The sequence below is a fragment of the Olea europaea genome, chromosome 20, assembly GCF_002742605.1.
Source record: "Olea europaea var. sylvestris chromosome 20, O_europaea_v1, whole genome shotgun sequence".
Classification (NCBI taxonomy): Eukaryota; Viridiplantae; Streptophyta; class Magnoliopsida; order Lamiales; family Oleaceae; genus Olea; species Olea europaea.
The window spans coordinates 13,706,022-13,721,894 of NC_036256.1; the positions used below are offsets into that span (position 1 = coordinate 13,706,022).

Sequence of the window (15,873 nt, forward strand, 5' to 3'; positions counted from 1 at the left end):
TTTTTTTCCTGATATACAACGAGCTTAACCTAAAAGTCTTCTCGCTTTCCCTCTATAAGGTTAGGTTCGTGCTTATAGCATCTTCATTTTATTCTTCGTCATATCCTATTCTCTTCATAGAACTTATCTCAACTTCGACTGGCACCATGGCTTCCATCCCATAGACTAAGATGAAAGGAATTTTTCTAGTAGTAATTCTTGGTAAGACAAGACTAAAATTTGTGGCAATTATCAGCCCATAATCCCTTTTTTTGCAGTGTCAAACTTCCTTCTAAAATGTTTTTTAATGTTTTATTCACTATTTCTACTTGTCCATTAGCTTACTGATAGTATGGGGGTGGAAAAGTGTCTACTTGTCCATTGCTTTCAATTTTTTCCTCGAAATGTATGCCATTGTTGATATAATGGAGCTTGGCCTTCTGAACCGATAGATAATATTCTTCCATGAATTTGGAAGTATTAGACTCTGTGTTATTTGTGAGTGGTTCTGCTTCTAACTACTTGATGAAGTAGTTTACTGCCACGATTAGGGAGCCATATTTGACCTTTCTTTAGGCAACGGTCTAGCGAAGTCATTCTCCACTTTACGAAAGGCCAAGGTTTCTTCTAGTTGCCAGCTCTTATATGGTTTTGTCGCGGTATTGACGCGCACTTTTGACATTTTTCACATTTTCTGACGAATGTCATAACATCATTTCTCATATTGGGCCAGTAGTACTCTTGTTTCAAGGCCTTTTCCGTCAGGGAATGTTAGCTGGTGTGATTTTCGCATATACCCTCATGTATCTCTTTCATTATATACATCACTTCATCCTCATTTATGCATCTTAAGTAGAGGAAGTTCGTAGCCTTGCTTGAATAGAATGTTACCTTCTAGTGTGTACCATGCGACTCTTATTCACAATTTTTGTGCTACCTTTTTATCTTCAGGGATCATTTTATTCTTTAGATAATATACGATCTCTTGCATCCATGATGGTTTATCTTGTATTCACAGAGTTTCTTTTCTTTTTTTGTTGACTGATGGCTTTGGTAACAACTCTACTTGCACTATTCTAAACAAATCTGTATCCTTTGTGCTTCCAAGCATTTTGATAATACATTTGTATATCAACTTATGCCCTTTTTGGGTTGCAAAAATTATTTCTGCTCCGACGCTAATGACTTCTGAGAGTTCCACGATGAAGTTTGCCAATGTTTGTACTTTGATTGCAGATCAACCCTTACAACTTATCTCAAATTGCCCTAATTCTACTATCTATTTCATTAGTCTTCTTGATGCATCAGGTTCCCGTAGTACTTGCTTAAGCGGAAAATTAGTTAGTACTTAGGTACTGTGGCTCTAGAAGTATGGTCATAGCTTTCATGGTGCTACTACTGAGGCAAGGACAAGTTTTTCCATATCTAGATATCTAGGTTCTATTTCTTGTAGAGCTTTACTCACGTCATAGATTGGCAAGTGTTGCTGCCCTACCACTTTCACTAGGAGAAAACTAACTGCTACTTTAGAAACTACAAAGTATAGCAGTAACTTTTTCTCGTTTACGAATTTTGCTAATAATGGTGCCTTTCCTAGGTTTTCTTTCAAAGACTAGAAAGCCTGCACACATTCATACTCTGTTTGAATGTTTTTTCCTCTCTTTAACACTAGAAAGAAAGGGGAGCACTTGTTTTATCTCGTGTGATACATATTTGCTCAAAGTGACAACCCTTCCTGTTCAACTCTGTACTTCCTTTGGCTTTGTTGGGGATCGCATTTTAGTAAGTGAGCGAATTCTATTTAGGTTCGTTTCAATACCTGGCAAATTTACTATCCTAGGAATTTTTTGCATTTGACTTTAAATAATGATATTAGTGGATTGAGTTTCATTCTATACTTTGCAATACATTAAAGGTTAATTTTTTTATCCAAATGCTTTAAGTATCTCTAAGATTGGAGGTTTTTAACGAGCATATCATCGATGTATACTTTCATCATTTTTCCTAGTTGGTCCACAAATATTTTGCTCACTAACCTTAATTAAGTGACCCCAATATTTTTAACCTAAATGTCATTACCTTAAAACAATATAATCATCAGTCTGTTACGAAGGCGATGTGTTCCTCATCTGGTCTATCCATGGGGATCTAACTATATCCCAAATATGCATTCATAAAGCTTAGTACTTCATGCCGCACAGTTGTACCCACCAGCTGATCAATTTTGGGAAGCGTAAACTGTCGTTGGGACATGTTTTATTCAAGTCCATTTTTAACCTAAATGTCATTACCTTAAAACAATATAATCATCAGTCTGTTACGAAGGCGATGTGTTCCTCATCTGGTCTATCCATGGGGATCTAACTATATCCCAAATATGCATTCATAAAGCTTAGTACTTCATGCCGCACAGTTGTACCCACCAGCTGATCAATTTTGGGAAGCGTAAACTGTCGTTGGGACATGTTTTATTCAAGTCCATGAAGTCTTGGCATGTTCATTATTTTTCGTTGCTCTTTGGCACTTAGATAGGTTACATCCCCAAACTGGGTATTGAGCATCGCGGATAAAGCCATTTTCTAACAATAACTACTTCGTTCTTTAATGTTTCATATTTCTCGGTCTTCACTGATCGTCTCCTCTATATTTTAGGGTTTATCTTGGGATCAATTTTCAAGGCATGTCATGCCACCTTGGGATCTATTCTTGCCATGCCAGCATGCTTCCAAGCGAGTGCATCGAGGTTTGCCATCAGGAAGCTTTTTAGCAATCCTTTCATAAATTACTCAATTCCTTACCAATTTTCAAGACCTTGCTTGTATATTCTAAACTTACAAAAAACATTTCAAATTCTCGACTGTTGTTGCTTCTGACATGCAATCAATTATGTGAGTATTGATTTAGTTATCGATTTCAAGTTTCTTCCTGGGATTACTCATTTCAACTACAACAATTACACTCTTCTCGGGGGCTCTTATGGCTTTTCTTTATCGTTACTTTCATGATTTCTACACAGGCTTCCTTAATTATATTTTAAGGGCATTTCGCCTTTATTCATAGAGAACCTCACGTACAATTGATGGAGAAAAATGATTATATTCACCTGTTTCATGGCAAGTTGTATGGAGACTCCGTCATATGTGAATTTTTCCTTTATAATGTTGAAATCCATATATCCTGATATGCTTAGGTCTCATCTCCTAGTTTCACTAGGAGAGTGGCCCATCCACGAGGGACTGGGTCGTCTCAGGAGGAAGTAGTGAGGCTCTAACACAGTAACCCATGTATTATACTTCTACATTCAATCAAAAACTTCGTATAAAACATTTATCGTACTTACATTGTATAGGAGCATACAGTGAAAACATTCTTTAACTATTATTGCCTGGATGATTACCACCTCTTCTTCAGGACCCGGATTTTCACTTTTAGGTCCTATAGATTTAATTGAAGAGATTATAGATTGCATATTGCCCATCCTTTATAAGTTTTGTGACACTGCGCTTTATCCGATAGGTTTAGCATTCAGGTTACTTATTTTCGTACTCAGAGCAGTGTGTTCTGCCATTAATGTTTTAAGATCTTCAGCCATTTTCTGTATGGTATTTGTTGCCAACCTCTTCTTTTGTAGACGTTGACTCTTGAGTGGTGGACAATTCTTCTTGCGATCTCACTTTAACATCTTCTCACCTTTGCTCTAAGCTTGCATTTGTACTAACTGGATTATGGTCGATCTCTTTACTTCCAACCTTCAACGCCTCTACCTCCTCCGGACCTACTTTTACTTGGCTCATTATTTCATTTCTCAACTTAAATAGATTAATTCATAGTTTTCTTCGCTCGGTTATCAACAAAACAATGCCAATTTATTGACCATAAAATTTTGTTCAACAAATTTCTCACTTAGTCTGGATGTTTTCCTCCTATACTCTCTGATTTAGATGCTTAAAAAGAAGTAAAAGGAAAAATGGTGATTTGTAGGGAGATATTGAAATTTGCATGCATTCCTCTTCCTATGTGGGAGTATTTATAGAATTTTTTTTAAAGTTTTAGGGCAATTGGGTCATTGTGGAAATAACAATTGACGATTGCTTAGTGATGGATTGATAACCGATTTTGTTATGCATTCACATGTTATTCAATGGTTTAGAAGTCATGCTTTTCATTTTCACCCTCGTTTATTTTAGAAGTCATTCGAACTCTTCTATATTTTTGTTAGTTGTGTACTTAACCTTCGCCCATAGGGGTGCATAAGTTCACGGACTCATTTTCTTGATTCAACAACTCTAATTGAAATTTGGATGATTTACGATGAATCAATGTAGAAAAATGCAAGGATTTGTTCTTGTTGGTATTGGGCTGACTCAATTAACCAAGAAGATTGGGGTTGATATTGGTTCTTGCATGGAAATTGGTTTGAGGTAGTGGCGTAAAATTGACGTGACGAAAAATTGTCGGAAGAAGGTTGTTGCAGCAGCGTGAAAGTATGGTAATGATCGTATGGAAGGGCAGAAGTGGGGGTGCAAGGGGGTCGGGCAGAGTTGGGTTTTGGAAAAATGATATTTTTTGGGTAATTGGCACAAAACGTCCTTACCTTTCAAGTCTATTGTGGAAAACGTCCCTACCTTTTATTTTTTGGTATTTTTGCCCTCATTTCAACCTTTCTTTGCGCTGGACGTCCTTCCGTCCATATTCCGTCAGTTTTTCCGTTAATTAAATGGTAATTGACACAAAACGTCCTTACCTTTCAAATCTATTGTGGAAAACGTCCCTACCTTTCATTTTTTGGCATTTTTGCCCTCATTTCAACCTTTCTTTGCGTTGGACGTCCTTCGTCCATATTTACGTCAGTTTTTCCGTTAATTAAATACAAAAATACCTTTTTCTTTCCATAAACAAGCATAAAATTGTCCTCACCCACTTCACCCCTTTTTCCCGCCATCAACTTAGTCCATAAGTAACAGTAGCAGCAACATGAATCTGAAAATACTTTAAATGATTAAGTTAAATAAAGAAAAAATATCGTGAACACATTATATTTCACAATTTCACAACTACTGTTGCTGTCATCTTGTGTCACTGGAAAATTTTAGAAAGACATATTAAATGGGTAGTCAATTTATAATGAGCCAAAATGGTGAATGGCTCTTTTTGGCTCAATGGAGAAGATGAATGGCTCATTTTAAATTGACTCATTATAAATTGACTACCCATTTAATATGTCTTTCTAAATTTTTCCAGTGACACAAGATGACAGCAACAGTAGTTGTGGAATTGTGAAATATAATGTGTTCACGATATTTTTTCTTTATTTAACTTAATCATTTAAAGTATTTTCAGATTCATGTTGCTGCTACTATTACTTATGGACTAAGTTGATGGCGGGAAAAAGGGGTGAAGTGGGTGAGGACAATTTTACCCTTGTTTATGAAAAGAAAAAAGGTATTTTTGTATTTAATTAATGGAAAAACTGACGAAATATGGACGGAAGGACGTCCAGCACAAAGAAAGGTTGAAATGAGGGCAAAAATGCCAAAAAATGAAAGGTATGGACGTTTTCCACAATAGACTTGAAAGGTAGGGACGTTTTGTGCCAATTACCCGAATGTTTAACGGAAAAACTGACGGAATATGGACGGAAGGACGTCCATCGCAAAAAAAGGTTGAAATGAGGGCAAAAATGCCAAAAAATGAAAGGCAAGGACATTTTCCACAATAGACTTAAAAGGTATGGACGTTTTGTGCCAATTACCCATATTTTTTTGGCCCTTGTTTGAGCCCCATTTTTATCAAAATTGATTCTTCAACAGTGATTGGACCTTACTTCAATCACATATTTTTCAATAAAATAATATTATACACAAATTCAAAACTTTTCGTTATTTTTTAATCACACATTTTCTATCAATATACTATTCAAAAATGCCTTTTTTTTTTTTTTTTTTTTTTTTTTGTGTGACAAGAATGGGGCTTAAACAAGGGCTTTGTTTTAGTTTTCTTTCCTCTCTTTTTTTAAAATTTTTATTTTGCCTTTTTCTATTAAATTTTTTCTTTTAATTAAATATTGAAGGTAAAATTATATTTTTCATAACTTAATTGAGAGTTTATATATTATATAGAAATAATTTGTGCAATATAGCATACTGGAACTTTTTATGCCAATTACGCATTTCGATTATCGTCAAATCTCTTATAACTGGCTAAAAAGTAAACCTAAAATTGCCCATCTTGACTTTAACGAACCCTTGTTTCTTCCCCCTCCTTTTTGACTCATTCCGCAGCACCAAAAACAAGGCGTGCAAGGGACAAAAACTTAAAAATTAAAAGTCAATTTCTCCACTTTCTCCTGTTTTCAATCTCAACTGCTTCGCCCAAATTGAAACGAAATTATATACGAAGATTGGGTGAGGTTTGTTGTCTCATTGGATCGCATCTAAATGATATGAGACTCAATCAGCATCATATTTGATGTCCTTATCAAGAAATGTCCCAGGCTGATGTCTTCTACAGGTAAATTTATATTCCAATTTCTGCATTTTTTATCCATTTGATTTTTTGTGGTTCTAATCCTGATACTGCTGCTAATTTTTTATTTTATGGTTTATTTGGGTTTTATTTTGGAAATTAAACAATTTTGAAACTTATTCTTATGATTAATTGTACATGTACATGGTATTTATGGAACTGATGGTTTTTTGTCGATCAATGTGATCTTGTCCTTGAGTTGTAGTTATTTTTGAATATATGAAGGGCTCCAGTTACCGTTAAGTATATCGGGTTTTGATAAATCTAGTTAGCAACCCAAACTTTTAATTTAACATCTTTAACAAAATGTTAGCTTGAACCTCAAATTCTATGGAAGCATCCAATGCAAAACCTTAAGGATAGCCATAAAAGCCCCTAAATTCTTAACAGTGGGAAATTTCTTGTAATTTTTCAAGAGAAGTTGCTTAAACTATGTCTGTAAGTGGTTATTTGCAATACATAAACCTGCTAGAAAAGTGTCAATCAGCTCTCGCACGATGGAAAATAGGTTCATCTAAGTCTGGAGGGCAAAGCAATTTCATTCAATACATTACCCTTCTTAGCTGGACATCCATGGAAAAGAATCCAATAATATTTGGCGGATAATAGTGTTTCTTTGTCAATTATGTGCAAAAACATTTAGAAAGGTAGTGTTCTAGTCAGTTGAAGTAGTAATCTAAGGGTGGTTAATTGCTTTGATGGTTATGAAGTTAGAATCAACTTAATATTTATGTTTTATTGGCATATAGGACCTGAGTTTATGAGTGACCAGATCAATATTCCCTTTTGCTTGCCTACTGCAGTAGGCTTAAACCTTGTGAAAAAATAATTTGCACTAGTAATGATCAATGACTACATTGCATATACTCTGATTGATCTTTTGAACCTGACCAAATTTCCTTACGACTTTTAATCCTTCTTGACAGCCTTGTCCATCCACCCCCATCCCTAAAAAGAAACAAAGAAAATATAGTAAAGAACAAAAAATTTCGTAAAAAGTGCAAAAATTTACAACGCATTATTCTCTTAAAACACGTACTCCTTCCGCCCCAATAGGATATGCTTGTTTTTATTTTCACATAGATTAAGAAAATGTAATTGATGAAATTGGAAATATTTTTTTTTCTTACATTTTTCATAATATACACTTACATTACATATTAAATAGGGGTATATTAGAAAACTAAAAACTCATATATATTCTCAACAAGGAAAATAGCCTATAATTTGGGACAGGCAAAAAATGAAAGCAAGCCTATATTTATGGGGTGGAGAGAGTATTATCTTTATGATCGTCTTGTTCATTGACTTGTTTAAGAATTGCTTTACTGATTAGAAACCCTTTTTTCCCATTTTCTCTTTTACTTGCTGAGTTTGTTGTATAATCTGAGTGTGTTCTGCTTGTATGTAACTTCTCTTGAACCGACTTCATTGTATCTCATTCATTGCAGCTGTGGGTCTTGTGGATATCCTCTCAACTTAGCATCTTCCAATCGTGTAACTTCAAGCATTGGATCCAAATATAGTAAATCTATTAAGAAAGGTTACATCTCCTTTCTCTCCATTGATCTCAGCCGATTTACACAAGTTGATGAATTGAACTGTCTTCCTATATCTTGGGGCCACTACGGTTCGAAATCTAAACTCCTTTGCCGCCAGTGTGGAGTTCTCATAGGCTATGGTTATGGAGACTCAACTGCTTTTTGTGGTTTTGATTCACCTGCCTCATCTAGCGCATCCTATAAAAAGATAATGATAAAGATTCGTGCCTTGCAACCTTCCGAAGACTGTGAAAATGGAGAATGATTCAATAGATCATTTTCCCTACATTACCCAACTTCCCGATGATTGCTTATACTTCATTTTTCGGAGGCTTGACTCTAATTTGGATCGCGAATCATTTGGATTAACTTGTCGTCGTTGTCTTCATATTCAAAATTCAAGTCGTCGGTCTTTACATTTTCAATGTGCGTTTACCCAACGAAGCATTGCATCTCTATCTCAATCTTCCACTGAAATTACCTCATTTCATCTACATAGGTTGTTGAACCGATTCCAACAACTACAGTCATTATCCTTGTCTGGATGCACCGATCTCCCGGACTCTGGGTTATCTCTGTTGGCACATTGTGGCTCATACTTGCAAAGTTTGCATCTGGATTGTTGTTTTGGGATCACCGATCATGGACTATTCTTTGTGGCAAGTGGTTGTACTTCACTGACAAATCTAAGTCTTTATAGGTGCAATGTTACTGATATTGGATTGGAGACTTTGTCCAAATCTTGTTTTGGTCTGAAAGATGTGAATCTTTCGTATTGTGGGCTTATATCCGATCATGGGATAAGAGCTCTTTCCCAAAAATGCCCTCAGCTCCGGGCTGTCAAGGTATCACATTGCAAAAATGTCAATGGCATTGGCTTTCTAGGATGTCAGACTCTGACTAATTTAGAAGCGGAATCATGTAAGCTTGAGCCCGAAGGAATAATGGGCATTGTCAGCGGAGGTGGACTCGAGTACTTGAGCGTGTCTAACCTAATCTGGTGCATTCAAGGAGATGGGTTGTTATCAATTGGTGCTGGATATGCAGCCAATCTTAGAGTGCTCAATTTTCGATTATGTAGAACTACTGGAGATGAGACAATTGTGGCAATTTCCAAGGGGTGTCCATTGCTTGAGGAGTGGAACTTGGCATTATGTCATGAAATTCGGGTGTCTGGGTGGGAATCTATTGGTTTAAACTGTCAAAACTTGAAAAGGCTTCATGTGAATCGTTGTCGGAATCTATGTGATCAAGGACTGCAAGCTTTGAGGGATGGCTGCAAACGGCTCAGCATTTTGTACTTCACTCGCTGTCGACTGGTCAGTTCAACAGCCATAGAGATTTTCAAATGTTTAAGAAGTGATGTGAAGATCATTGAAGAAGAAATAATGTGTATTGCTCCCGATTGGGCCTTTTGATTATATTGTGTCGAAGAAATTTGTTCGCCTTTCGATTATAGTGTGTCAAAGAAATTTGTTTTATAACACTAATATATATCTTCACAATGAACAAGTATTCAACTTATTTCTTGTTTAATAGTGTATGATTCTATCTACTTCAACACATCAAATGTGTCATAATGTAAATTGTTGAACGCGATATTGAATATGATCTTAAAACGTAGAATTTTGCATATTCGTTACTGTTCGATTGAATATTGATTTAAACTGTTCTTATTCAATTAAATGTTTCATTAATGTTTGTTAATTTGCAATTAAATGTTCAACTTATGTTAGTTCATTTACTTATACACAATTGTAGTTAATACATTAACTACGGAGAAAAACGAAAATCAAACATAAAGCGAGAGCTTGTTTGGCGGCTAGAAAGTAGAACATACGTTTTATTAGTAAAAAGAAAGGTAAATTTAGAAGTTATTTTTACAAAATAAACTACTTAAATTTAAGTTTAAAATATTTTTATGCAAAGCCAAGCCCTAATTGTATAAAAAGTTAAGGACTCATTTTTACAGGTTTAATATGTTAAGGACCTCGACTACAAGATGTTTGAAATCTTTAATTTGCAAAACTGATCCAAGCCCTCAATTATTTTCAAGAGAAGTCTAATCCTAAAAGGCCCCCTTTCAATAAAACACGGAAGGCTGCTTATAATTTATAAATTTGGAAACCAAATCCATACCTCCATTTTCCGTACAGATTTTCTCTACCTCGTGTTTATCCAATCTCTGTAATAACTATATAAATCTATCCATTCCTCTGTTAATTTGTCCGTTCCAGCTGTTATCTGTCCAAATTCCCAGCAAAGATTTATCAATTTCATTAATCTTACTGAAATTTCCATAAACAGAATCGATTTGTAGAAAGTTTCAGAATTTCGGAGTAGATTTTTTATGGCTGCTAGTGCGAATCCTTCAGCGGGTCATAGCAACGGTAATAATGATAATAATAGCCACAGTAATGGCGGCGGGCAGGAGAATGCCAATGGTGGCGCTACAAGTAGCAACGGCGGGCAGGAGAATTCCATGGCGAGATCTACCCAGGCTGCCCTCCGCCACAACCCCGGCTTGTCGGTTAACTGGTCCACGGAGGAACAGTCTACCCTTGAAAATTTACTCACAAAGTTAGCTCCCGATTCTCTCTTCTTCTTAATTCTGCATATGTGTATGTAATTACCGTGTCTACATGCAAACATGTTAATTTTTTAGGCGCGAGCCATTTTTAGTTTTTTGCTATCATTGAAAGTTTGCCTGAAATTCTGGCTAGTTTTATCCAACACTTTTGTGCTGAATTTGGGTCCTTGGGTGTTCTACTGTAGATATTGAATCAAGTTTAGGACTCGTATTATGTATAAGATGATGGTTTTGGTTGGTTATTTAGCTAAATTGTTGATTATTTACCACCTGTGGGCATAAAGAAATTTGGAATTCGACCTCACGACTCCTTTCTAGGATAATTTATGAAATGGAAGCACGGTTATGCAGTCTAGCTTGAAGTATAATTCAGGTCCATGGGATCCTTCAGTATTCAGAGACTGATGAATCTGTGGTGGGTATACCCACCGATTGGGTTTTGGTTAATTTGTGTAACAGGAAATTAGAAGGCCTGGATTTTTGTGTTATGGTTTATGTTATGGACTAATAAGCAATAATTGCACGAAACTTAGAAAATCGAAAGCACTACGTCTACCTGCCACAGTAAGATTGTACTTCAATTAGCTCTAAACAAAAGAAAAATACGTGTTCTATGGCAACTCATGCCTCTGTATTATATCATCTCTACGCAGAAAAAGATAAACAGATACTTTCCTTAATATCCTTTATATAGATAAGAAATATTGGGGCAACATGGTACACGAGCAAACTACCCCTTATACCCCTATAATAATTAAACAATATAATTAGCGTTCACACATCCAACATTTTGAAGTGATTTCAATTGTATTTCACTACAATAGAGACAATAAAAATTCTAAACTTGCACATAATGACTGCATATCGACAACTGTGACAAAATTATTGTCCTCATACTTCATAGTGCATCAATACTTTGAGGTTTAGCTGTAAATGCTCCATTTTCAACTCTTAATTTATCAATAAAATTTTGAAAAGAAACGTCCTTGGTCACACCAAGGCAAAATGTTCAAATTCACATCAGTATTTATCTATTTAACATATTTGCTGGCTATTTAGATAGAATATTTATACTCCCAAATGTTTCCATCTAGCTGGTTATATGTTCTCGTGGATAATGCGTGGATGTTGCACACTGCTCTGATACCTTAATGCACCCTTTTGCAGATATGCCTCAGATACCACCATTGTTCGGTATGCTAAAATTGCTCAGGCGTTAAAAGATAAGACAGTTCGAGATGTGGCATTACGTTGTAGATGGATGACTGTAAGCTCTTATTTTGTCATTGTCCTTCTCATTTGAGTAGTTACTGTTATTTGCTTTTCAACGTAGCCGGATGTAACTGGTTTTGCATCTAAGTTCTTTTAATCAAAATTAAACTAGAAACAGTGATCAGGATTGACAAATTATAATAGAAGTGTTCTATTTTTGGGGCTAATTTCTATGCCTGGCCAGACATTGTACTTCAGAATTGAGAAAAATGTGGAAGGAAAAAAAAAATATTATACAAACCTACACATCCACGAGGTTTTTGGATGTGATTAGGTTGTAAAGCTTGGTAGTTGGGTATTTTTTGTCATAGAATGAAGTTCATTTTTTTATAAGATACTTGAACTTATTAATTATAGAAGCATAATTGCAATTGTTAATGGCATGACGAATGCTCAAACTCCAATTAAATAGAAACGAATTCAAGAATACAATATACATTTTTAGCAATCATTAAAGTTAAAGTAATATCCTTGAACTCATTGCCTGTTGGAAACAGTTACAATTGGAAAATTGGAATAGGAAATTAAGAAAATATTTTCCTCTAGCTTATATCCTAGTCTAGATATTAATTAATATTTTTCCCTTTATTAATATGATCTTTCTTTTTGTCATTTTCCTTCTATAGGTAGGATTAATCTTGTATGAGTAACCTTTAATTTGATGAATAATACAAGTAATTTAGCTTAAATTTCAAGTTGGCATCAGAACTTTGGTTGTCCTAATATCTCTAAAATATTAGCTGAATCCTCCTGCGACCCTTAACCTCTGAATCATTCCTATGGCACTCTAGCTCTAAATTGCTCCTACGACCTTTACCTTCTAAATTGCCCTGGCAATCTCTATCCTCTACCTAGCTCTAAAAAATATGGTTTCAAAATTGGGATCTGAAAATTAGGGTTTCAAATTGCAAATCCTAGAGCCACATCAAAACCCAGTCAATACTAGCTGTGAGCTCTGGTGAAGGTAACCTGATGGAGCGCGATCCCTTTCCAACCACATCAATGCTTTGTGATATCTGGCAAAGCCTTTCAATGCTTTGTAACTTCCGACGAGCTCCTCTATGACGTTGACACCATTTTCTAACTCAGGCTCTGGAGCCTGTCCTTTTGTGCACTAGAGGCCAGGGGACCTCTCTTTGTGTTCACGAGGCTTGAACCAGGCTTTTGTTAGTGTCTCTTCTGGTTGTGAGCATCTTGTGCTGGTTGTGCAAAGTCTCTGCTGTATTGACTTCAAGACGTCTTCCTCTTCACGGTATTGCGGCTATAAAGAAGCTCTTGGGAGATTTCTTGGGCTTCCACTAATCAGCTGTAGGTTGCTAGGGTGAAGAAGAACTACTTTGCTGATATAATATTTTCTCCTTACATTTATCCCTGTACTTTCATATTTGTTCAATTTGATCCCTGAACTTTATGAAAAGTTAGATTCAGTCCCTTAACTTTCAGATGGTTTCAGAATCTTGCACGTTAGTCTTTGAGCTTTCTGAAAACAAGGGTTTTACATGAAAACCAATAAAGATGCGTAAAGAAGACTTGTGCTGAGACACAAAAAAATTTGTCTCCTTGTTGAAATGCTTCTTGATCTTTCTCCACTTGGTTTGTATAGACTCAGTTAACCACATCTTTCTTCAGTGGGATTCAGTGTGGTTCTTGACCAACTTCCATTTCTTTTTTTGTTTCCTCTTCGGTTAATAGTTTACTTTCAAAGAAGCACGAATTTTGCATTAACTTTAGAGAGAATGTACATACATGACCTTCATTTCTTTGTTTAACTAATACTGAAAACTGTAGATAGTTGTAACGTTGAAAATTTTCATAACATACTGTAGTTTTATTTTAACAGTGGTGACGACCTCAAACTCAAGTAAAGAATTCAAGGCTAGTGTGAGACTTTACCCAGAAAAAGGAAATCGTTTGTAATATCAAGTTTATGATGCCAGAGTCAATTTAAATGTTTGATTTTCACTCGTTGAAGAGGGTTAATACAATAGGCTGCTTTTTATGGACGATGTATATTGTATTCTTGAAAAAAGTGGAAAGACAAATGGTTGAGAATGGAATGGAATCAAAGTTCTTCATGCTCATTAATAAATGAAATTTGCTCGTTGATGGATCATGAGAGCAAGAATGAAGTTAGCAGTGACTCTAATTCCTATCCCTTTTATTATTTTCAGCTGATTACATCGATTATGACTTAAATGTTCTACTGTTTTGCAGAAAAAGGAAAATGGCAAGCGAAGGAAAGATGATCACAATTCATCAAAGAAAAGTAAAGATAAAAAGGTATTTGAACATGAAGCATGTTATTATCTGTTCCTAGCTATCCATGTGAACATTTAAGGATGAGTCACCTCTCTTATTCTTAGCATGTGCTGTTAGTATCTAGATAACACTTCAAATGACTCCTTTAATACATGAAATGTTATAATATATTTGGACATTGGCATGCTCCACATCCTAGCAATGAGGTAAACATGGCATAAGAAATGGCCTTCTAATTTCTGCTATGTGGTCTAGAGTGATAAGCCTCTTACTTATCTTCCTCATTTCCTGGATGTATTAGAGCCTTATGAACAACCGAAATCATATGTTTATGATGACTATGTTTTGTTATTTGAGTTTTGAAAGAGTATCTATATTTTGTTGCTTTTCAGTATGTTTGGGGTCCTGAATTTGTAATTATTTTCTCCTTTAATCCTCTTCCTTCCCCCTACACGGGGCCAAAAAAAAAAAAAAAAAAAGGAAAAAGGAAAGTTAATACTTTAGGCATCCAAGCAATCCTTTAATAAATTGATTGCCTTATTGATGTTGACATAAATCTTCACTATTTCATCTTAGTCCAACTTAGTCGCATTAGAGGGTGAAGTGATGGTGTTTTGCTTGCTCGTGTTCTCTAGTGGCTCATATATGCTTTGAGCATTGTAAGTGATTAATAGTTTGCAGTATCAGGAAGAAGCTTGATTTGGTTTAATTTGTAAATTTTTAAATAGCCGAGTACATGTATGAGATTATCTCAGCACTTTAACAGGATCAAGAAGACATTAGATGGGTTTAGAGCGTTATTTCCAGTTTAAAGCCTAATATGCAGAAGAATAAGTTGTTCAATACTGCATTACAATAAAAGGGACCTCTTGGCTTCCTAGAAAGATGCTTTGAGGATTCCTCTCATAGCTATGATGTTTTGAGGCAAGGGATTGTCGATGCTGGTGGATACAATAGTGTCAGGGATAGATTTCAAACAAAAGGCAATCATACCAGTGCAAATGTGTGTTGAGATAGTGTGAGCAAGACAGTGTCTGAAAAATGGTTCAGTTTCGATAGTCGGTGCACATTTGGAGAATGAAAGCTTGAGCTTTTGGATGACCCTCCCTTTTCCCTAGATGACTTGGAGGAAGCTGCTACAACCTGCAGAATAGGTTGAAACTCTGTTGCATATATTTCTCATTGAAGATTTTCTAGCACAGTGTCGCACCATTTGTGATCATTTCAACTTATGCACGACAGATACACTTGAGAACAAGAGCTTATCTGGATATTTAAGGCCTTTAAAGGGGGAACTAGGGAGCTTTGAGCAATGGTCTAATAATATTACTCTTTCTGCTGCTCATTTTGTGGAAAGAAAGTGCTGCTGGAAAGTACAAGGGGCTTGAAAGGACTAGTGACTATGTTTTTAGGGAGATTATGCGTGACGTACAATGGAAAGTTGATTACTGGAGGAGTGTGTTAAGGTTAAAACCTTAAAGGTGACATGGAAATGCAGTGTGGCCTTTAATTTCTCAGAAGAATTTAACTGCAGGCCATTTATTCTTCTAATTTAGCTGGTAGGCTATGATAGTCTTTTAAGGACATCCCGCATCGATGATCGATCCATCGTGAAGGGGAGAATGGCCAAATCTAATGTGCTATAGTTTTGCTTATTTGGTAATGTTTCTGCTTAATTACCAGAGAACATGTGGGAATCCCCGTTCC

At 35.7% G+C, this 15,873-nt stretch overlaps 2 protein-coding genes across 3 annotated transcripts in view; both read left to right on the forward strand.

Moving 5' to 3' along the window:
* Positions 1-6,179: 6,179 nt before the first annotated feature.
* Positions 6,180-9,608, forward strand: LOC111369706 (F-box/LRR-repeat protein 12). Its single transcript, XM_022991323.1, has 2 exons — positions 6,180-6,489; positions 7,956-9,608. Exon 2 carries the CDS (start codon positions 8,300-8,302, stop codon positions 9,461-9,463), a length of 1,164 nt encoding a protein of 387 aa, XP_022847091.1. The 5' UTR covers positions 6,180-6,489; positions 7,956-8,299; the 3' UTR covers positions 9,464-9,608.
* Positions 9,609-10,113: 505 nt separating this feature from the next.
* Positions 10,114-15,873, forward strand: part of LOC111369708 — a 10,790-nt gene continuing 5,030 nt past the window's right edge. For both annotated transcript variants that reach the window (XM_022991324.1, XM_022991325.1), the window contains exons 1-3: positions 10,114-10,625; positions 11,803-11,902; positions 14,122-14,187. In XM_022991324.1, the coding sequence (XP_022847092.1) occupies positions 10,396-10,625; positions 11,803-11,902; positions 14,122-14,187 (396 nt within the window). In that variant the 5' untranslated portion in view covers positions 10,114-10,395. The remainder of the gene's footprint in view (positions 10,626-11,802; positions 11,903-14,121; positions 14,188-15,873) is intronic.